General features: G+C 40.8%; 4 protein-coding genes across 4 annotated transcripts; 1 reads left to right on the forward strand and 3 right to left on the reverse strand.

The window, feature by feature from the left end:
- Positions 1–81: 81 nt before the first annotated feature.
- Positions 82–6,270, forward strand: ighmbp2 (immunoglobulin mu DNA binding protein 2). Its single transcript, XM_068603008.1, has 16 exons — positions 82–242; positions 815–897; positions 1,053–1,222; positions 1,314–1,509; positions 1,597–1,694; positions 1,854–2,017; positions 2,110–2,310; positions 2,393–2,540; positions 2,629–2,803; positions 3,356–3,538; positions 3,634–3,752; positions 3,835–3,929; positions 4,111–4,234; positions 4,314–5,195; positions 5,306–5,505; positions 6,016–6,270. The coding sequence occupies exons 2-16, from the start codon at positions 821–823 to the stop codon at positions 6,211–6,213; spliced, it is 3,030 nt and encodes a 1,009-aa protein (XP_068459109.1). The 5' UTR covers positions 82–242; positions 815–820; the 3' UTR covers positions 6,214–6,270.
- Positions 6,271–6,611: 341 nt separating this feature from the next.
- LOC137803733 (zinc-binding protein A33-like) lies at positions 6,612–9,261 on the reverse strand. The gene is made up of 6 exons (XM_068602450.1): positions 8,872–9,261; positions 8,358–8,453; positions 7,920–8,150; positions 7,495–7,517; positions 7,299–7,417; positions 6,612–7,220 (listed from the first exon to the last, which is right to left on the reverse strand). Exons 1-6 carry the CDS (start codon positions 9,259–9,261, stop codon positions 6,670–6,672), a joined length of 1,410 nt encoding a protein of 469 aa, XP_068458551.1. The 3' UTR covers positions 6,612–6,669.
- A 289-nt stretch (positions 9,262–9,550) lies between these two features.
- rapsn (receptor-associated protein of the synapse, 43kD) lies at positions 9,551–16,764 on the reverse strand. Its single transcript, XM_068603516.1, has 8 exons — positions 16,132–16,764; positions 15,138–15,476; positions 14,357–14,515; positions 13,401–13,499; positions 13,146–13,268; positions 12,913–12,966; positions 11,812–12,011; positions 9,551–11,648 (listed from the first exon to the last, which is right to left on the reverse strand). Exons 1-8 carry the CDS (start codon positions 16,354–16,356, stop codon positions 11,576–11,578), a joined length of 1,272 nt encoding a protein of 423 aa, XP_068459617.1. The 5' UTR covers positions 16,357–16,764; the 3' UTR covers positions 9,551–11,575.
- Positions 16,765–17,568: 804 nt separating this feature from the next.
- Positions 17,569–21,000, reverse strand: kbtbd4 (kelch repeat and BTB (POZ) domain containing 4). The gene is made up of 5 exons (XM_068603515.1): positions 20,945–21,000; positions 19,575–20,049; positions 19,353–19,494; positions 19,058–19,164; positions 17,569–18,972 (listed from the first exon to the last, which is right to left on the reverse strand). The coding sequence occupies exons 2-5, from the start codon at positions 20,034–20,036 to the stop codon at positions 18,112–18,114; spliced, it is 1,572 nt and encodes a 523-aa protein (XP_068459616.1). The 5' UTR covers positions 20,037–20,049; positions 20,945–21,000; the 3' UTR covers positions 17,569–18,111.
- Positions 21,001–21,326: the final 326 nt, after the last annotated feature.

A 21,326-nucleotide genomic window follows, 5' to 3' on the forward strand; every position in this document is an offset into this window, starting at 1 on the left:
GAACTTCCGCGTTGTGGGTTTTTCAAAATAAAACGTGCGCGCGTGGGAGTCGAGACGTCATCCGGGTCGTTAGGCGGCAGTGTAGCCGGAAGACTGACAAGTAGCACGAAAGACAACATGAGTCCAACACACACACTGGTGTTGTGCGATTGAAGATGTTAGCAGGGAGACTGTCCAAGTTGTGATTAACATCGGCTCTTTTCTATACAGACAAGCATTTATTCAGACATCATCATTAACAGGTGAGTGTCTTTCTTTCTTGCTAGCTGTTGCTAAAGCAAGAATGCTGTCTGGTTGGCAAGCTAACTTGAGCTTTTATGACGCTTGAGCATATATTTGTCTTTATCCTGCTCGTTTTTTCCTCATGCACTTTACTCTTCATAGCAATGGGTGACCTAACGTTACCTAATGTATGCGCTGTGATGGTGGAAGAAGTGTAACGTTACATGCTTTTTAACGTTACTTCAGTAGAAGTACCACCAATGTACCCACAGTATTACACTATTATACTGATTATATTGTTATATAGTGGATTCATGTTTTCATGTCAAAGTTAAGCAGATTCTTAAAACTTTGAGTCACTCACTTAATAATGAATACTTCATAAATGTAGTCTTTTACATTCCAGCACTGGTGGGATTCATCCTCATTAATGGGAGAATTCATTAACCTGTCTTTAAATTACAACAACAGGTTTCATCAGTCATATTTGACCTGGTGCGTAACATTAAAACAGTTAGTTAGTTTTTTCCCTTCTGGTTACATGAAGTAGTTCTGATCTGTTGTGTAACTGATCATCTTGGGTTCTTTTTAGTGAGTGATGGCGGTTGAACAATTTGTGTCCAAGACACTTGAACTTCTACAGGAGGAGAGGGAGGCTGAAATAGAGGAGACCAGGTATGTAACATAACATTTAGACTGTGATACTTTACTTAATAAAGGCATTAATGAGCACGACATTAAATGACATAGGTCAAGCCTCCAAAAACACAGGATCCTGCACTTCCAATTATGGAACTATAAAATGACTGTGTTCTGTTTTTTGCCTTCAGGATATGGCAGGAGAACATCTCTCTCAAGGATCTTCAAAATAAAGGAGTTTGCTTGCTGAAATTGCAGATAGGAAGTCAGTCCACAGGCCTGTACGGTCGCACAGTCATCACCCTTGAGCCAAGAAAGCATCTTGGTTTCTTATCTCTGCCAAGCAACAGCTTTGGATCTGGTGAGATGGAAGAATAAAACATGTGATCTGTGGGTTTTCTTTGTGACTTTAGTTTCATATTTTGCGTAACTTGACATGTCTTTTGTTACAGGGGATATAGTCGGCTTGTATGACACAAGTGGATGCACCCCAGCCTCACAGATCGGCACAGGAATAGTGACGAGGGTCAGCCAAGTTTCTATAAGTGTAGCTTTCGACGATTCAAATGATGGCCTTAGCTTTGATACGGATGCGCTTCACAACCTCTTAAAGTTGGCAAATGACGTCACCTATAAACGGATGAAAAGGTGAGTGAGATTTTTATGTGAGTCAGATATAAGGACTTTATGAAAACTTGAAATGAGTTATTTTCTCTGTGTTTTTTTTGCTTGCAGTGCCTTGAATACATTAAATGGATACAGAAATGGACCAGCTGCCAATCTGATAAATGTTCTTTTTGGAGACTCAACACCATCCAGTCAATCACAGCCAAGTAAGTGAAACTTTACAAAGCAAATATAATATAAAGATAGTTGCTCTGCGAAATTGTGCTTGTTGGTAGCTTTTACCACATAGTCTACACTAATTTCAAAACGTTGCATGAATCATACAATCCACAAACAATTCTGTGTATGCTATTTTGTTTCATCAGATAAAGTAGAATTCTTCAACTCGAACCTGGATGATTCTCAGAGAGAAGCTGTGTCCTTCACGCTGTCTCAGAGAGAGCTGGCTGTGATTCATGGACCACCAGGCACTGGGAAAACCACCACAGTAGTGGAGATCATCTTGCAAGCAGTAAAACAAGGCCAAAAGGTGCAGAAAGTTGATTTGTATTAGTATATATGTGAATATTTGTTTCAGTCTAGACAGGGTCTTTTTCACATTTGAATTCTGTGTTTGTGTAGGTCCTCTGCTGTGCGCCCTCTAACGTGGCCGTGGATAATTTAGTGGAAAGGTTGGCTCGGTGCAAGGCAAAGGTCCTCAGATTGGGTCACCCTGCCAGACTTCTGGAGTCCATCCAGAAACATTCACTAGACGCCATCCTTGCACAGAGTGACAATGCAAACATCATCGCTGACATCCGTAAAGACATCGATAAAGCATTTGTAAGTAGGTTAGTGTGTGCTTCAACTGGCATGTGTGCCATTGTGACCGATCTCTTATGTATACATCTTTTTTATGTTTAAGATTGGAATGAAGAAAAAGCGTGAAAAGGGAGAGTGGGTGAACTTCAAAAGAGAAATAGGGGAGCTTCGAAAAGAGCTCAAATCAAGGGAAGCAACAGCCATATCCCAGGTCCTAAAAAGAGCTGATGTTGTGTTATCAACCAACACAGGTCAGTATTGGCGTTGAATGAAGAAAATGTAAATCAGCGGTTGGAGTGATGATGAAGGCAATCACAGCGCACTTGTCTGCGTCTGCAGGTGCGAGTGGCAGTGGCCCGCTGAAGTTCCTGCCAGAGGAGCATTTTGATTGGGTGGTGATAGACGAGTGCGCTCAGGCACTGGAGAGCAGCTGCTGGATCGCCCTGCTCAGAGCACGCAAGTGTGTTCTGGCTGGAGACTACAAGCAGTTACCACCTACTATCAAATCACAAAAGTAAAGAAACAGGCTTTCTGCTCTTTTCATTCATATGCAAATAATATTCAAGATTTTGTTTTTTTCCTGGGACAAAACTTTAAAAAATGTCCCTAGAGCTCCTGTAAACATATCAGAATGGTTCATTTATGATTAAGTAAGACAAATAATCTGATTAAGCTCTTAAATAACAACATGGGAAGTATTTTTTTTTACTTTCTGAGCTTTAACACTTAGAATCTCTGCTGATCTGCTTCATCAGGACTGTTTGGTGTTGGTTTTATCAGATTTTAAGTGCAACACTCCTCCAATTCTAAACTGATTGGGGAACTGAAATGTGTGACATCTTCCTTTTTCCAGTTGAGCCCTGCCCACAACACACCACTGACACAACACAAAAAAACACAAATACAGAAATTTCTCATGAAATGAAGAAAACATTTTCTAACTTTGGCAGAAAATTTGTGTTTTTGTTTGATGCCATTGACCAGAAACATTTTTTTCTGCCTTTTCATAACATCTTGTTCCTGATTTTTTGTTTGCTGCACATTGTTTTATTTTTCTGCTCCACAGGGCTGCATCAAAAGGCCTGTCGCTCAGTCTCATGGAGAGACTTATCCAGATGTATGGGGACTCAGTGGTCCGTATGCTCACAGTTCAGTACCGCATGAACAGTGCCATCATGAACTGGGCCTCCAAAGAGATGTACCAGGGAAGACTAATGGCTCACAGCTCTGTAGCGAGCCACTTGTTAAAGTGAGTGTGAGCTTGATGATAGAAAGTACATCACATTATTTCAGTGAATGATAAATCATTAAAGTGTGAAAAAAATTATCTCTTTGATGCCAAAGAGATTTACCAGGAGTCGCCTGTGTTGAAGAGACCAGCACACCACTTCTCCTCATTGACACTGCCGGCTGCGGCCTGAGTGAGATGGAGGTCACAGATGAGCAGTCTAAAGGCAATCAGGGTTAGTCATTTTTATTGCAATAGATCAAATGGTATTGCAGTGAGTGTGTTGTGGGATCTAACACAGTTTAGTTTTTCCTCAGGTGAGGTCGACATTGTTGAACTGCACATAAAGGCCTTGACTGGAGCCGGAGTTAAAGCTAAAGACATCGCTGTTATTGCTCCATACAATCTACAAGTAAGTCACGGATTTGAGGTATTGCCGTGTGAAATGTTTCTTAACTCAACTAATACAACTGTACTGTGTCAAAGCAATAAATCTACACTTTCACCGTATTAAAAAAACAAATCTAAAAAGTATTCTTACAATTGTGTCTCTTAATACTTAACTTGCATTTTAATGCGTTATTTCTGTTAAGGTCGATCTTCTGCGTCAGAAACTTTCTGCAAGGCATCCAGAGCTGGAGATAAAGTCTGTGGATGGATTTCAGGGCAGAGAGAAAGAGGCTGTGGTCTTGTCGTTGGTTCGATCCAACAGAAAGGGTAACTTATTTAGCTCTTTCTGGCACGCCATGGTTGTTTGCAGCAGCTATTGATGTATTTGTTCACTGCTTTATTTTAGGAGAAGTTGGATTTCTGGCAGAGGACAGAAGGATTAATGTGGCTGTGACACGTGCGCGACGTCAGATCGCTGTTGTGTGCGACACCCAGACAGTCCAGAGTCATGCTTTCCTGAAGTCCCTGATCAAGCATATTACCGAGTTTGGTGAGGTCAGAACAGCATTCGAGTACATCCAAGACATTGTGCCACAGAACTACACCCGTGACCACAAAGACACAAAGGCTAATGCCAGCGGCTCCACATCCACCAAACAGAAGGTTAAAGATCAGCCTCCGAGCAGGGCGAAGCAGCAACAAAAGAAGTCCCCCAGTAACAGCAGTAATGAAAATGCTGCTGGTACAGAGAAGCACACAAAGTCCTGCGTGACAGCACTGACCGAGGAAGAGCAGAAGAAGAACAGATGTGCTGAGATCAGAGCGCAGGTGGAGAGCTTTTTGAAGGACTTAGGTCAGAAAGAACTACAGTTCCCATCATCATTTAACTCTCATGACCGCTTGCTGGTCCACCAGATCGCTGAAGAGCTGGGCCTCGTGCACGAGAGTAAGGGTGAGGGTAAAGACAGGTGTATCACGGTGGCCAGGCCTCTTGTGTCAACACCAGCTGAGAGGCCAACACAAGCAGCAGCAGCAGCAGCAGCAGCAGCAGCAGCAGCAGCAGCAGAAGAAGAAGAAGAAGAAGATGAAGATGAAGAAGCTCAAAAAGAAGAAACAATCCCCAATCCCCAAACAGAGCCGCTGGGTCAACCGCAATTAGACCTGAAAAATTTACATTTGGAGCGAATGAAAAGGGAGCAGCAGAAGAGGGAAGAACATGCTCAACAGAAACAGCAACAGAACAACATCCCACCAGCTCAGGCAACAAAGAAGCCCAAGTCTGCTAAAGGTTTGTAATATAGACCTAATACCACCTAACACCTAATTCTTAGTGTTATTTCTAACTTGTCTTCTCCAATGTGTATGCAACGATTTAACTCTTAACCATTTCTCTCCCAGGAAAGAACCGAATGAAGACAGGCGCTTGCGGCATCGCTGCTGCTGCAGCTGCAGATGAGGACTTTGACACACTCCTAAATGCTGTCATAAAGGCCGAAAGCGTGTGCAGCTTTGTCAAGTGTAAAGCTTCTGTGCTGTTACTTGGACAGCTTTGCCTGTTCTGCAACAGGCAGTATTGTCTCAGTCATCATATACCAGAGGTAAGACAGGAGCAGACCCCAACCAAATAGTAGTTGTGTGTGTGTTTATTAGACAATGTCCCTGTATTCAAAATGCATGGACAGTGCCAAGAAAGGCTGTATTTTTTTTCTTCTCCTTTTAAAAAATAAATTAAAGACATTGATATGCATTGATTAAACAGCTTAAAGGGACAGATCACCACAAAATCAAACAAATATTTGTTATCTTACCTGTACTGCTAATTATTAACCTAGATTGTTTTGGTGTGAGTTGCCTAGTTTTGGAGATACATGCCATAAAGACATCTGCCTTCTCACAGATATACCTGTAGTGCCAAAACATAACGAAACATGTCTCAATAGCAAATACCACCAAAACTAGGCAACTCACACCAAAATATTGTAGATTGATAAATAGCATAGGTAATATACCAAATACCATAGGTAAGAGGAGTATTGGGTGTGGATTTGTTATATGTATGAAAATGTTGTTTTTCTGATGTGATTGTCATGTTGTAAACCCCTTTTTAGGTCCACGGCTGTGGAGATAAAGCCAAGTCTCATGCTCGGATGAGAATAAGCAAAGAAGGTGTTCTGTATGCAGGGAGTGGGAAGAAAGACAAATCCATGGACCCCAACAAGAAAGCCTATCTGCAAAGGAAACTGGATTCTAAATTGAAAGATATGTCATCACAGAGGAAACCAAAAAACAAAGAGAGTGACAGTTAATGATAACAAATATACACTGTAATTTCACATAACTAGAAACTTTATTGTGAACAAGAATAAACGATACAAATGTCTGAAAACGTCTCGTTTGATCAAATATACAGTTTATATAGTTGCCCCACTAACCATCATAGTATACACTGGATTTATGTAATTTGCTGCTACCCTGAAATACATATTGAAACTGCAACTTGTTCCTCATTATATAACATTACATTCACTTTAACTGACGCTTTTATCCAAAGCAACTTACAATAAATGCATTCAACCATGAATACAAACTCACAACAACAAGAATCAAGAAAGTACAATTTCATCAAGAAAGACAAACTACAAAGTGATATGAATAACTGTCATTTAAGTGCTACTTTAGTTATTTGAAGTATAGTCGGAAAAAATTTGTTTTTCAAGAACGTCCTCCTCAACTCTAATGTGTTGTGTCTAATGCATGTGAGTCTACTCTACATCCACTGTGACAGTCTGAGGACAGATTGTCAGTGGGGTGGAGCTTTTCACATTTTCTTTCAATCCTGGAGACAAGTAGGGGAAAACCCTCTCTGTGAATCTATTTTTGAATGTGTATATTGTTGTCGAATCAGCAGCGTTGATGAAAACAACCTTTCCTTTGTCATAGTCCAGCTGGATAGTTATCTTCACAGGCTTCTGCTTCAGCACAAGCTTGGTGCGAGGCGAGGTCTGAGCCTCAAATGAGTCCCCGTTGCACCGGCCGATCACCCAGAATCCCTCAGTTGGGTTGAGGAAGACGGTACTCTTCCTTTGTACGGACTCTTGTGCTACTCCGATGTACCAGTCTTTCCCCTGGCCCACCTCCACAGTCCAGCTGTGCTTCCCGGATGTGAAGCCGGTGGCTCCCAGCACACACACACGACTGGTGCAGCGTTCAGGGTTGTTAGGTAGAATTTGCTTACTGCTGTATTGCACACTGGTCAGCTCTTTAGAAAACGTTAAGTTGGAATGAGCCGTGTTTGGATCCAAAGTGATGGGAACTGGAAATATAAATCATATTTAGTAGATTGAAAATCCCTCATACTAAACTTTACCTTTAAGCCACTGTGCTCACCCACCACATGTGACGATCTTGGCCATCTTCTTCCAAATTCCAAACCCAAGTAATCCCAGATGCTTTGACGAGGTGATCAGGATATCTCGGATGCATTCTGGCTCTTGAATCATGCATTTGGCCCTGAAACAAGTTCAACTAACTGCAACATTGTCTTATGGAGACTTTGCTAATTATGGCAGATAGTGAGGCGTACATACCGTTTATTCATCTCCTTGTAGTCCTTAGGTTAAAAAAGAAAGTAAAGAAATATCATATTTACATAATGTTAGATGTGGAGTTATATGCAAATCACATGTAGATACAAATCTTTTGGAAATTAGCATTGACAAAAAGAGTAACACCTGCACACGACTGTAAGGGGACAAAGAACTGTAAATAAAGTACAAACATGAAAACGAAACATTGAAATAATCATAATAAATACTGGTCGGTCTCTCACAGTGGTTCAGACGGGAAAATCTCAACCATTTCATTGAAATTGGAAACCGGCATTCATAATCCCCAAACTTGGATTAACATGTTGTCCATACAGTCATATTTTGGAGTCGGTGTGGAGATGTTACTCTTCTCATTTTACGGTTTAAATTGCCATGTAGATGTGTAAACACAGCAGTAAATGTACCTGTAGAAATGGTAAGTCCTTTGCTCTGAGATATGTCTCAATGTCACTGATGGTGGAAGAGAGGCTTTCGATCTGGACCTTGATGTTTTCCAGTTTCTTGGCCATCACCTGGGTCTTAACGTCCTTTTCCTGTTTGAGCACCTTTATTCTACTGTTCTCCTCCTCCTGAAGGAAGCGGTGTAGCTTCTCAAACGTCTCCTTAATCGCTTCCTCAGTTTGATGAGCTTGGCTCTGTCGTGTTGAGAAAGCTGATTATGTTTAGCAATGAACCAAAGGAATGCTCGTGTGCCGAGCTCAGTGTGTTACCTCTCTGAACCAAAAGCAAATGGAACAAGTGATACTGGAAATTCAGAATGAACCTGTTAACAACAATCCACCTCCATGAATAGGGAAAGTCAGAGTAGAGGTACAACAAAACTCACAGTTAATAACTTTTACCTGTATGTACTCTTTGGTGTCCTCCCAGTCTACTTTGGTCATGTTCAGTGTTCTGAGCTTTTTCCTCAAGGACTCGAGCATTGCCGAAATTTCTTTCTAAAATGATGAAAAAAAGAATCATTAAGAGTTCAAATCTCGACCTGAAACAATGTTTACAATGAAGCAACGTAGTCAGAAGACAAAATAAGATTTAGCAACTTTCTCAATAATCAATTTGTTTCTTTTTCCTGCACCTTAAATCCTTGTCAATTTCATTTTGTTGAGTTTTAGACTGGTTGGTCTGGGAAACTGTGATGCCCAGTTTTTAATAGGCTACACGATTCATCAATTGATTGAGAAAACAATTACCTTGAAATTAATACTTATTTGCAGTCCAATTTATCCGCTAAAATAAAAAGAAATCCAACCCCAGTAGCAACACACATTTGCTCTCAGAGATCATGGTGTTTCCTGTGTTGCAGTGTATGTGCAGTTAATCCTCTTGCAATTTTTGCAGTTTCTATTTTTACTCTACCTTTTTCTGTTCGGCCGCCTCCTCCACTGGGCAGCAGTCATGAACTCTGTGCCGTTTTGACGTTTGGCAGACCAGACAGATGGGCTCCTGGTCATTGTGACAAAAAATCTTCAGCTTCTCGTGGTGAGCAGAACAGAAATCTTGATTCCCGTCGGTCTTGTGCACCTGATAGTCTTCCGCAGCTAACTTCAGTGACAAATTGATGGGAGGCCTCCCAGGGACAGACACAGTGCGACACACTGGGCATTCTCTGCATCCTTTCCATTCCCAGAATTTCTGTAAACAAACTCTGCAAATATTGTGTCCACATTTTAGGAGAACAGGAAGATAATAAATCTCAGTGCATTGAGGACAAAGTAAGTCCTCTTTAGAGTATGAAATCTCTGCCATCCGGCTGAAGTGTTCCCGTACACTGAGGTAACAGGAGCGCTTCCTTCCTGCTCTTCAGGTGTCGTGACGGCGGTACAACCCAGAAACTTGTCGGCAAACTAGTAGGACACGTTATTCCTCATACGAAAAATCAGCTGTTGAATGATGGAAGCAGACAACTGCAGATGAAAGCATAACAAATACACTCACACCCACATATATATCTATGTATAAAACAATAGTCACTCAGCACTAAGATCACAGAAAACTTGTATTCACTTTCAGTGCCATTTATTTTCCATTATGAAATGTTTCCATATTTGACACAGTAACATGGTTTGACTCAATGCATAAATATATTAACAATGCATTCTAGTCAGCCTCTAAATACTTCGAACCATGGTTTTATCAACATGTCTAGAAAAAAAACATAAGAATGTTACTACATGTATGTCAATGTTGTGTTATTACTGCATTAATTCCTCTGGGGAGTTCAAAGCTTAGAGGCAAATACCGAGGTAGTTTAAATCGTCGAAGATGAGTGAAATCTCATTTATACCCTAGAACCAAGAACAAAAAGTGTAAATGATATCCATGTTTTAGAAGTTCTACATTGACTGTACTACAGGTTAACAAACAGTGAATCAACATTATTTTGGATGCACAACTTAAAAAAAGATCGAGGTGCTCGTCGTGGTGCCTGAGAAACAGGTGTTGAGCTGTAACAGTACATGTGTTGCTCGCTCTCCTTTCATGCTGTCTCCATACTTGCCTTTCATTGAGACAAAACAAAATATATCTTTTTTATGTTTTAAAGCTACAGTATTGTGTGAGAAAGGTACGTCACCTCTTTGCTTTAATTATAAATGTTTAAAAAATGTAAATAGCAAAAAGATTGATCCGGTTTTGACCACTCGACTGAAAGGATTTGTGTTTTAAAAGAGTATTTTGTACAACTACAGTCTTACTAAAAAGAAACTTAAGGGGAATTTACAGTTTTCTTTAGGGAAACCCTACTGTAAGAAAAACTATGTTTAAGCCACGACTATTTTAATTGACAGGCTTTTCTCTCCAAAATCACAATATTACTTGAATATACTGAACAATATATTGAACAAATATATAAGGAATATGAATGGTAAAAGCCACTGAATATTAAGAAATACTACATTAAACAATTCTGAAATAAGTAAATGCAGTTACACAGATTTATAATTTGATGAAATTGTTTTGTTTCTTATGAATAAAACATGCAACATGATCTAATGCGATTTTTGGCTTTCTCCCTCAAAACCCCCTTAAGATTACAATGCCTCTGCAAGTTAATAATCTCCATACATTAGACCAATTAATACATATTTACATATGACTATAAATATGAAAGCACTACATTAAACATACTGCATGTGTCTCCTCCAGATAATGGTTACCTGACAAGTGTGTGATTGGTCAAAGATCCTTTCCCAATAGGTTTCCTTCTCAACAATATTTGTCCTTAAATTGCAACAATATTATGTTGATGTCAGACTTAAGAGTAAAACATGGACAGAAAAGGAATTTTTACGAACACAATGTGTGTTGATGTGGCTCCTTAATCTTAATGAATAAGAGAAAACAACAGCTGCATGAACCAGTTCTGTAAAAACATACTAGATTTGAAATAGTTAAGAGTTTTTACCTCATTTTTAGGTTTTACGTAACACCTCAAATAAATCAAACCTTTAAAACAAATTAACATGAGAATAGTATGTACATGAATACAATAATAAATATGCTGTGTATGAAACAGTTAAATTCAGAAATGGCTCTGTGCTCTGATACAAAAATAAATAATCAGAAAACTGTCGATGGAAGAAAAAGTGGATGTTGTGTAAAAGGTATTATCAGAACTGGAACAAACCCTGTGACTAAGATCTTTGGAGATCATTTCACGAAACAATTCTAATGCATGAAATCGCAAATACAAGTTATAAATGCACTTTGGGCGGTCCATATTCCTCTAGATTTAAATCCTGCAACAAAAAGAGAGTCACCAGAGACACTGTAGGTTCTTACTTCTTCAGCTTGTATTGAAATCAGTCCGTTATACCTCCACCCTCAGCTGCAACTCACAGACTGATGTCTGGTAATAAGATGGAAGCCTTGATCGTGTCCTCAGAGCCGCACTCGGCAACGCTCTGGGTTCAGTTCAGCTTCCTCTTCACAGAGCAGTGAATTATTACTCCTCAAACATCTTCAGCACATCCCGAGGCTGCCTGCTTCTCTCAGATCAGACAGGAGCCTGTGAGGCGTCACGCTTTGTCTGCAGATCCAACGCACAAACGCAGTCGCACGATCACACAAATCCAGGCTTCATTGAGGACTTGAAACATTTGGGACAACCTTTCGTGCCGTTTGTCTGCAGACACCTGAAAGAATAATACAGACAAGTATCAACTTCTTCGGTCTTTTGACGTGTAAAAATCAAGAAATACACTTATTAATGCAAGTAGATTGTAGTAGTAGATAGTGTAGTCACACAAAAAAAAAATCACACTCTCGTACACTGGTTTGCGGTGCTAGAACACCTACTTGAGATGGAAAATGTGGGAACAGGGTAAGGCCTGCAGTTTTTGGTCCCTGTCCCCGATGGACTCTCCACACATGCCGCAGTAGAGCTCCAGCTCCTCGACACACTGCAGGAACTTCACCACCTGATCTCTGAGCTCTTCTTGCTGCCCCCGGGTTCGATGAATCCCTTCACTCAGGCAGTGCACTTTCAGCGCACACAGCTTCAGACAAAATCAGAAAAAGACCGTCAATGTGACCTGTACGTGTGATTTATACCACTTGGGTGAAGGGTTGGAACCAAAGATTAGGTCATTTTTAAATGGTACTAAAGAAAAGGTCATTGTCTATTAGATGGAAAAATATGTTTTTAAATGTGTTGGAATAATACATACATTTCTTCAGCTAGAGCAAACAAAGAATACGACAAAAAATTACCACAATAATTTCACAAATACGCTTCATAATAATACAAAATATCCTTTGTTTACCTGAATTTATCGAATCTGTTTTAAAGAGTTTTAAAACAAGTGTTTTAACTGAGAGCCTGACCTACATCTTTTGGAAGCGCATTCAATGCTTTTTACAGCACAAAGTATGAAGAAGTGATTTCTCTTGTTCGGAGAAACACATTAGTGGGAATCATTTTACGAAGTTCCCACTGAAATCCTACCAATTAATCCAAAAGTAGACGACCGGCTCGGCTGTGATACCATACTATATTCTGTAACTAATAAGGAATAATTAGGACCCCAGACCAATGTCAGTTTTCTCAGTAACTGCTCAAAATATTTTTGTCTTCCGCAAAAAAATATACATCGTATATCATACTTAGCAAACTATTTGCATCGACAACAAAGAGTACAGGGCCCGACACAGATCCCTGAGGAACTCAGAAGGTCACTGGTTTCCAGCCGGAAGTGGCCTCGATCACCACCACCTGTTGTTTCCTATTGCGTGGAAAGTCCTATCCAGTCTGTAACACTGTTATTTATTCTTACTTAAAACAATATTAATACAATTATTTGATTATTAAACTACCGACCGATTAATTCTGCAAATAACTTATTGAGTAATGGACTAAAAGTTGCAGCTCTACCGTACTTCCTGTGTACCATCAGTTACCTTGTTTCCCATCCCATCTGCCAATTCCTGTGCTCTTTGCAAAGAATCAAGAGCCTGGAAAATAAACAGTGAGGCAGGCACTTATTATAAGAAACAAAAAACAATGTCAGTCTTAAGATTGTGATATTTGAAGTGTAATGTGTGTGTGTGTGTGTGTGTGTATATATATATATATATATATATATATATATATATATATATATATATATATATATATATATATATATATATACCTTGTCAAATTCTTTCTGCAGAAGCCAACACTTTGCAACTCCCAGGTAGACTTGTGATTGTCCGAGACGGTTTCCAATCTCGGTCATGATACCCAGTGCAGACTCGTAGCGAGGGAATGCTTTCTAGATCGATGAAGAGAATCACCAAATAAAGCTCACCATTTAGATGCCAGTGCAATAAACATTTAAAGAAAACAAATTGTGATGACATATAATCTTTAACCCATCAAGTCTGCTCAGAGGGTGCCATCTTACATCAACGTCACGCCTGCAGCGGTGTATGTCTGCAAAGTTTAGTAGGCAGAGAGCCTGCAGAGGACGGTCACCGTGCTGCAGAGCAATCTTCATCGATTCCTGTTGAAGTGTAAGACAGAGGGTTTCGAGAATACATTATTTTGTAGAACCCCTTATACTGTAATACCAAAGCTCTTATTAAATCTAATGATGGGAAATGATCAAAAATCCTTTTGGATCATTTGGAAATTGGACTTTCAAAGTTAGTCAGGTTCATTGAAAGCTTATGTAAATTAAACGGCAGTATTGAACTATATATACCATAATGTAGAACATGCGTCTTAAAATTAAGTTTCATTATGAATGAAAAATATTTACACTTTGCATTTAACTAAAACATTCTGTAAGTGAGAGCATTTGTTTAAGTTATTTAATTCAGCGGTTTCACTACATTTTCAAATGAAGCGAGCTGAAGCAAAACAAGAGGCGTTGTTGTTTCACCTCCAGGGCTGCTCTTGTACCCTGGTATTCCAAATATGACAACATGTGTAAATTGTTTGTCTAAATGTGTTTGGCTGAAGTAATAAATATGAAATGCATCCTGCTGTCTTGTTCCTTTACTTTTACGCTCCAAGGCAATGACATCAAGCTATTTTTCACCCTCGGTACATAATTAGAACGGAGTGAAGACTAAAGCTTCATTAACACTTTAAACCAGCCCCTCTATGAGCATATTTCTGTCGAGGTCTAAGGCCTGGTACAACAGAACAACTGGCGCTTGCACCTGTCAGCACATCTACAGTATTTGCAACTCCGACATCCAAACGGCCAAAGACATCAGGGGACAGGGACTTTGTGAAGAAACAAAAACTGTGACATTCTCCACAAGCTATGTCAGTTTGTCTTTGTGGGGGTGAGTCCAGATTCAGAGTACAGTTGGAACAGTTATTGAGTGTTGGAGAGCGATAAAACAATACCTCACAGCACTCCATGGCGTCCGGCAGGCGCTCGAGTTTCCTGTAGGCGACAGACATGTGGTACTGGCTCATGGCTCGATACTTGAGGCTCCAACCCTTGCCGTAGTCATTGACAAGTTCAGCTGCTTTACATGGGAAGAACAGGGCTTTCTCATAGTCCTGTTGGCAGAAGTTATTGATGAGTAAGATATCCCAAAGTGTCTTAGTCAAAAGTCTTTTTAAACTAGTGACAGTATTAAATCAAAAGTTCGAATTGTCATAGAAAGAGTCTTTTTAAAAAAAGACTATTTTTTTATACTAGGCAAATTATGTTTGCTTTCATAAAATATTGTTACATCTGAGTGCATTTTCCAAATGCCGCTTCATCTCAATCCCATTGAAACCAATCCTCCCTAGGAAGCCAAGGGATTACTCTTACAAATCTCTGATGTCAAAAGTAATACACAAACCCCCGGCACTCACTCCGCCCTCCTTTCACAATGCCCCATGAGCTAACCATTGATGATGTTTGTTTGGATGCTCTGCAGTGTTACCATACTCTGCAAATACGTTGGCAACCTCAGTATTGATTGCGCAATCAAGTCACACGTGCAATCCAATGAATGTTTTTAGCCAAATAGAAAACATAAGTCAAAATGTGTTTCACAGAAAAATAAATGTTCTTATTCAGACTCCTTGTCTATAATATGCCATTCAATCAACATTGTTAAAGATATTTGGTGAAAAGGTATTGCTAAGTATCAGCTTTCAAGAACAATCTGGCTAATTCTATAAAAAGTACCTTAAGGTGGACATAAATGTTTCCCAGACTGCAGCAGACTCTGCACTCCAGCATCTTGTCATCGTTGTTGTGTGCGTAGCGCAGGGCCTTCTCGTAGCTCTCCAGAGCTTTCTGGAAGACGCTGAGGCCCAGGAAGGCGTTGCCCATGCTAAGACAAACCTGGCCGTTGAGCTGCAGGCTGACGGTGGTGCCCTGCATGTTTAAGCAGGTCTTACAGTAGGAAACCGTTTTCTGGAAGTCGCACAGCTTCTCATTGCTTCGCGCCAAGTTCAGGTAGCCTTCTGTCAGGTAGTCTGGGTCCTCCATTTCTCTGGCCGTGTCAATTTGATCTAAAGCGTACTAAAAAGAGAGAGTGAGGTGATGGGAATAAATAAATAAGATACTGAATAAAAGACAAATTATATGATGCATTTATTCAAAGACATTGGGCCTCTACTTTACAAAGTCTTCATTAAAGCGAAGTGAAAGAGAGTGGGTGCTACTTGAGTAAAGATGGTTATGTCAACAAGACACCCCACACTGATACTCGGGTTGCAGGTCACTTATTTACTCTGCATCGTCTGGAAGCCACAAATTAACTCATGCTTCTCAAGATCACTGTAAATGGAATCAAGAAGGTGACCTTTGACCTCTTATCGTTCAATCGTCACTTAATCGCTGTAGAAATCTACTACAACATAAACTCTAACAGTTCTGAGTGGACATGCTGACAGAAAATCAATAGGATAATCACTGGCACACAGAAACAGCACCGTTTGCAATGCAGAACATGATTACAATTTAGTGAAAATGTGAGATCGTCTTGACATGAATTATCTCAACCTAATGACAGCACTAATATTTAGAGCAGAGCAGACCATATTTCATTACGTATTATATATATATATATATATATATATATATATATATATATATATATATATATATATATATATATATATATATAGTTAACTACAGTAATTGTATGTAGCATACTGTTCTTTAGGAGTCTTACCTTGAGCATATCTTTATATTTTCCCATTTCCGAGTGAGCCGTTATCAGGCACCCTAACACCCGAAACTTCCCTCCAGGATCTGAGGTCTTCTCCAGCACTTTTGTCCAGACATGCAGGGCTTTGTCTGTCTGATTGGACTGATACAACCTCAGGCCCTTCTCTATCTGCTGCTTGGTTTGGTCCTGGCCCATCTCTGGTGCAAGGCGCCTCATAAAAATATTCATTCGTTTAGGCCATGCAATTTCAGTGAGGCAGCAAGAAAGTAGATCCTTGCCATGCACAGAACAACTCCAAAGAAGATCCCTTGAAAATGATCCTCCAAGAGGTCGCTGCCAGAAGGCCTACCAGATCCCGCTCTCTCAGCTGCGGCTGTGCTGAGATGGAGAGGAAACTGAATCCACCAAAGTAAAACGGCAACACACCAAGACCATTATCACCAGTCGCTTCTAGGAGAGCTGCAGGGCCAGAAAAATACCTTTCTCCATTTAACACTGCAATGATCCCCTCTCACCATGAAGTGTTCAAAAATTCTCCGTCAGATTTGCGCTTGAAAAATTCCAAAGAAACCCGTTTTCCGACGGAGTGCTAGCAGTGATATCCCAGAATATCGACTCCCTCCACACCCAAGCGAAAGGAATTCTCAACAGCCCCGTGTCCAACCCCCTCCACCTTCCTCCTACTGCTGGCGCTACAGCAGATGGCCTTGTCACTCTAGACCATGTGTCCCTTCAGGAATTCTGTCCTGCCCTCAGCAAGCAGCCCCAAGGTCACTACAGCTCCTAGCGATCTACCTTCGCACTAAACCTCACTCGCTGACCAAACACTGGACAAAACGTTTTTACAATACACCCTCTGGGGCATTAAATACACCGGACTCACATGTGGGACTGTGAACTGTGATATGGGAGCTGTTAACAGCATTATTGCACAACCGGAATAAGGGACTGCGAGTCAGATGGTACTCGTAGTGGCAGTCAGTTCCTATTGGGAGTTCTTATGGAGGCACATATGTGCCCCCAGAAACCCCCACCCCTCGTCTTGGCGTCAGCAACTGATGCTTAGAATAGTTCACAAAGTCTGACATGTTACTGGGCTTGGGTTTCAGCTGCACAGCCTCCTGCAACACATCAATGGGATCAAAGTTTTGCCCTCTCTGTAGTAGCTTTCTCCCCTTCAACTCTCCCTTCCCGCCCCCCCCAAGGACAAAACAGGCACCTTTACCACCTCACCATTCACAAGATGCATTACCAACACAAAGATAAATGTCTTTGCTGAGGCCAGGCTTTCTATACCCAGCAACAAAGTGCACCATTTCTAAATGCATTGCTGTATAATTGCAGGAATGAAAGTCCCTGGTAATAAATAAAGTATTAATAGTGAGAAATAGTTAAAGCATAAAGGCTAAAGAGCCATGAATATAAGAAAAAACTGACAGCTTGTAGCAACAGTAATATATTTGACATTTCTGTTAACAGTTTAACTTGAACATGTACATCAAAAAATACAAGACAAGAAACTGTGAAAAATTGAAAAACATGAAAACATCCTGTTATCATCTTTATGCACGATTGACTTCAAACTTGACATCTGAGGATATTCAACTCACAACATCATTCATGATACACTTAATAACGTACAATATACCGAAGAATGTTTTATGTTCAGTAAAGTTTTAAGCTGAAGTTGTGCATGCGTGTCAACAATCAATTAGTGCACAGGAAACAATGTCAATTAGTACGTCACTCATTACAGCATCACTACAAATCATGTGACTTCTTAGCTAAAGGGATCAACAATAATAATCAGTGGAATAATACAAGCAAGTGAAAAACTATTTATACTGGTCTGAGGTGAAAGTCAGAATGGAATGAATGACACAGAGTACTCCTCACCGTCTGAGCAGTGAAGTCATGGTAAATTATCCAACAGTCCTCCCTGATTGTCCGTGGCGGCGTATATATGATCATCCAGAGGATAGTTCAGGCCAAAACAAACTGCCAGTTTGTGAGGAGGATTTTTATACCTCTGATAACGGAGACAACAGATGTGGCCGGGTTGAACTTTAGCGTGTTTGCGTCACCTTTCTTACATTTGTCCCTGAAGACGTATATGCAGCCGTTACAGCTGGCAACCTTCCACAGTGAAGGAACGCAGCTCCACACCTCGGGGAAGCGCAGGCGGGTGAAGCTCTCCAGCAGAGGGTTGTAGCACACCAGGGAGTCTCCCTCAGCTACAATGAAAATCACATCCATGTGGACCGCAGCGTGCATGCAGCCCGCGAACGGCAGCATGTAAGGTTTGATCTGGCACTTCTGGGAGGCAGTGTCGAAGCACTGAATCAGTCGAGATGGCTTAGTAAAAAAGTCCATGTCATTCTCCTCCCCTCCAAGCAGGTAAATGGTACCTCCCAAGTTAACACCAGCAGCCCCAGACACTGCCGTGTCCAGCTGGCTGGTCTCTGTCCACATGTTGTCCTTCACTGTGTAGTAGATGACAGCATTCGAGAGTGTGTCCTGCAATGTCTTACCTCCCAGTGAGTAGATAGCGTCCTCAGTAGAGACAGAGACCATGGTATGATGGAGGCGGTCTCGAGGCAGTGGGGCACAGCGCTCCCAGTCCATGGTGTGCATGTTGCACTTCCACATGCGGCGAGGAATGGACCCCCCCACCACATACAGGTCGCCTCCGTGTTTACAGGCTGCAGTAATCTGATGGCATAAACTGTTCTGGCCGCTCACGCTGATCGCATCGTCCTCGTCACAGTGAAGCGATACAGCCAGGGAGTGAGTCCGTGCCTCCTCTTTACCAATCAGGTAGATGTGGACAGTCTCACCAATTTCCTGAAGACAAACAAAAGACATATTAGACACACCAATAATTACAACAGAAATAAAAAAAGAGCACTCTCAGATGAAAGAACATTACTTTGAGATTTTCTCGGAGGACACAAGAAAACTCCTCTCTCTCCACTTTGTTGTGATTTATCCACAACTCGATGGCTACTGTTGGATTCTGGGAGCTCGGAACGCCATCTGAACACAAACACAAGGCCTGGTGAGTCACATTTATAAAATGTGTTTTCTATAACTGCTCCTGCATGTGTTATCACTGTGAGCTAACATAATTAGTAATGTAAATAATACAGCACATTATAGTCGATGGAAACACACTGTTTTGTACGTCATGGAACAAAGTGATAAGACAGCCAATTGGGTTATACCTTTGATAATGTCCAGGAGCAAACAGAGAGGCATATTAAGAAATTCCTCAGTCTGATGCAGCTGCGCCAGGTGGATTTTAGCACAATGCTTTGCTGCAGTATACAACTCCTGATCACTGTGTCTGTCTGCAAGCCACATCACCTAGACAAAAACAGGTATCATTAAACTGATACTACACAAATATGCTTAGGTAGCAGAGACTTGTGAAAACAATGAGTCACCTGCAGGCAGTTCTTGACCTCTACTGTTCGTGAGAGGAAGCGGGAACATTCTTCAAACAGTGCAGTGAGCTGGTACATATCTGCCATCTCATAGGTGTCCTGAAGCTCCTCCACCCTCAATTTAATTGTGCCGTGATAGATGTAGTCAACCAGCAGCTGGAAGACAGCGGCGCTGACATCCTTCAGTTCAATAGAGCGGTTGTGGGACTCTTTGAGGTTGGAGGTGAACATGGAGCGGAAGAAACAGCTTTGTGCCGAAAGCACCAGCCGGTGCAGGTTAAACTCTTTGCTATCCACGGTGACGATGACATCAGCGAAAAGGCCGTCCTCCAGACACAGGTCCATGATGCTCTTCACCACGCGGCTGGAGTGGGAGCGATCAGTGAAGGTGTATCCCAGGAAGTAGTTCTCTTCTCCCACAGAGCCCCCGACACTGAGGCTCCCCTCCTCGCTGTTTTCCATCTTTGCTGCTCACCTGACAAAGTCCCCAAACAACAAAGCATCCATTTACACCCAGTTTCCATTTTAAAAATGTATGTAAAGTTACAACTAATATAATATAAAACAAATTCTTGCCTTCATTAACATTATAATGTTCAGTTGTTGACATTTTTTAGAGCTGTGCTGACACTTGAGGCCGAAGCAGATGACAATATTGGAGTGTTTTAAAAAAAAATACTCAATACGACAATACGATGGCCAATTTATATATAATGTTTATTAACATGGATAAGATAAATAGACTAGTTAGGATATGTACCGAACAAACAAACTTGTTGTTTGTCTTAATTAAGTGAAGATGAATTGGTCAATGTTGGGCATTTCTGTATAGTCATTTCTTGTTGGCGCAACAAGTTTATCCCTCCATCTTTGCTGTTATTTGTTTTATGGAAACATGTTGCATTATCCTAAAAGGTGTTTCTAGTCATTTATCCATCACATGTAGTTGAACTAAAATACACTAAATATTAGACAGACACCTAACGGCCTCTCTGATACAGTTTAAACAATCTTAATGAGAACCATCACACAGGTAGGATTAACAGCAGGATTGATAGACTGCATTAGTTATGAATATATGCCAGCTCTTGAAAAGATTGACTGTACTGCTGTTAAATGAGCTGCAGTTACAGGTTGTCGAAGTCAGGGATGCACACACAGACACGAGAGGCTGACGCGTTGTTGTGTTTACGCTTCTCATTAGCTAGAACATGCTTAGCACCCACAGCAGCTAGCATAGCTGGTTGGCTAGGGTTCCCACGAGCCACAATTCAACCGCGACATCGTGGAAATAGATTCATAACTAGGATTGAAAACTAGACAAACGAGTCACGACACTTTAAAAATAACTGCTACAAAATCGTGGTTACCTTTGTTTCCACTACTTTACCATCCAAGAGCAGATGAACTCTTCACCGGAAGTAAATAAACTGTTTCAATGCGATGAGACGGGTCGCTGGTTTCATCTGGAGATGCTGCCTCCTCGCGGCGGAGCTGCGTTACTACACTTTTTTTTTATTTTTGGAGAAACCCTGTGGTGTAAAAAATTAAATGTCAATCAGCTCAATATAATTTGTCAATTATACTAGATAAGTAATTTAAAGTGAGAGGAGTAACTATATATGTATTGTGTAAAGTTAGTTGATGACTTAATTTGTTACACATTGACTGCAGGACATGTTGAGATAAATATAATGCCTTTCTTACAGCATGCACTGTTTATAATGTTCACCAAAAGCATGAGTCTCATCC

The sequence above is a fragment of the Clinocottus analis genome, unplaced genomic scaffold (genome assembly GCF_023055335.1).
Source record: "Clinocottus analis isolate CAN_PGR_092001 unplaced genomic scaffold, fCliAna1.0.p SCAF_6, whole genome shotgun sequence".
NCBI lineage: Eukaryota > Metazoa > Chordata > Actinopteri > Perciformes > Cottidae > Clinocottus > Clinocottus analis.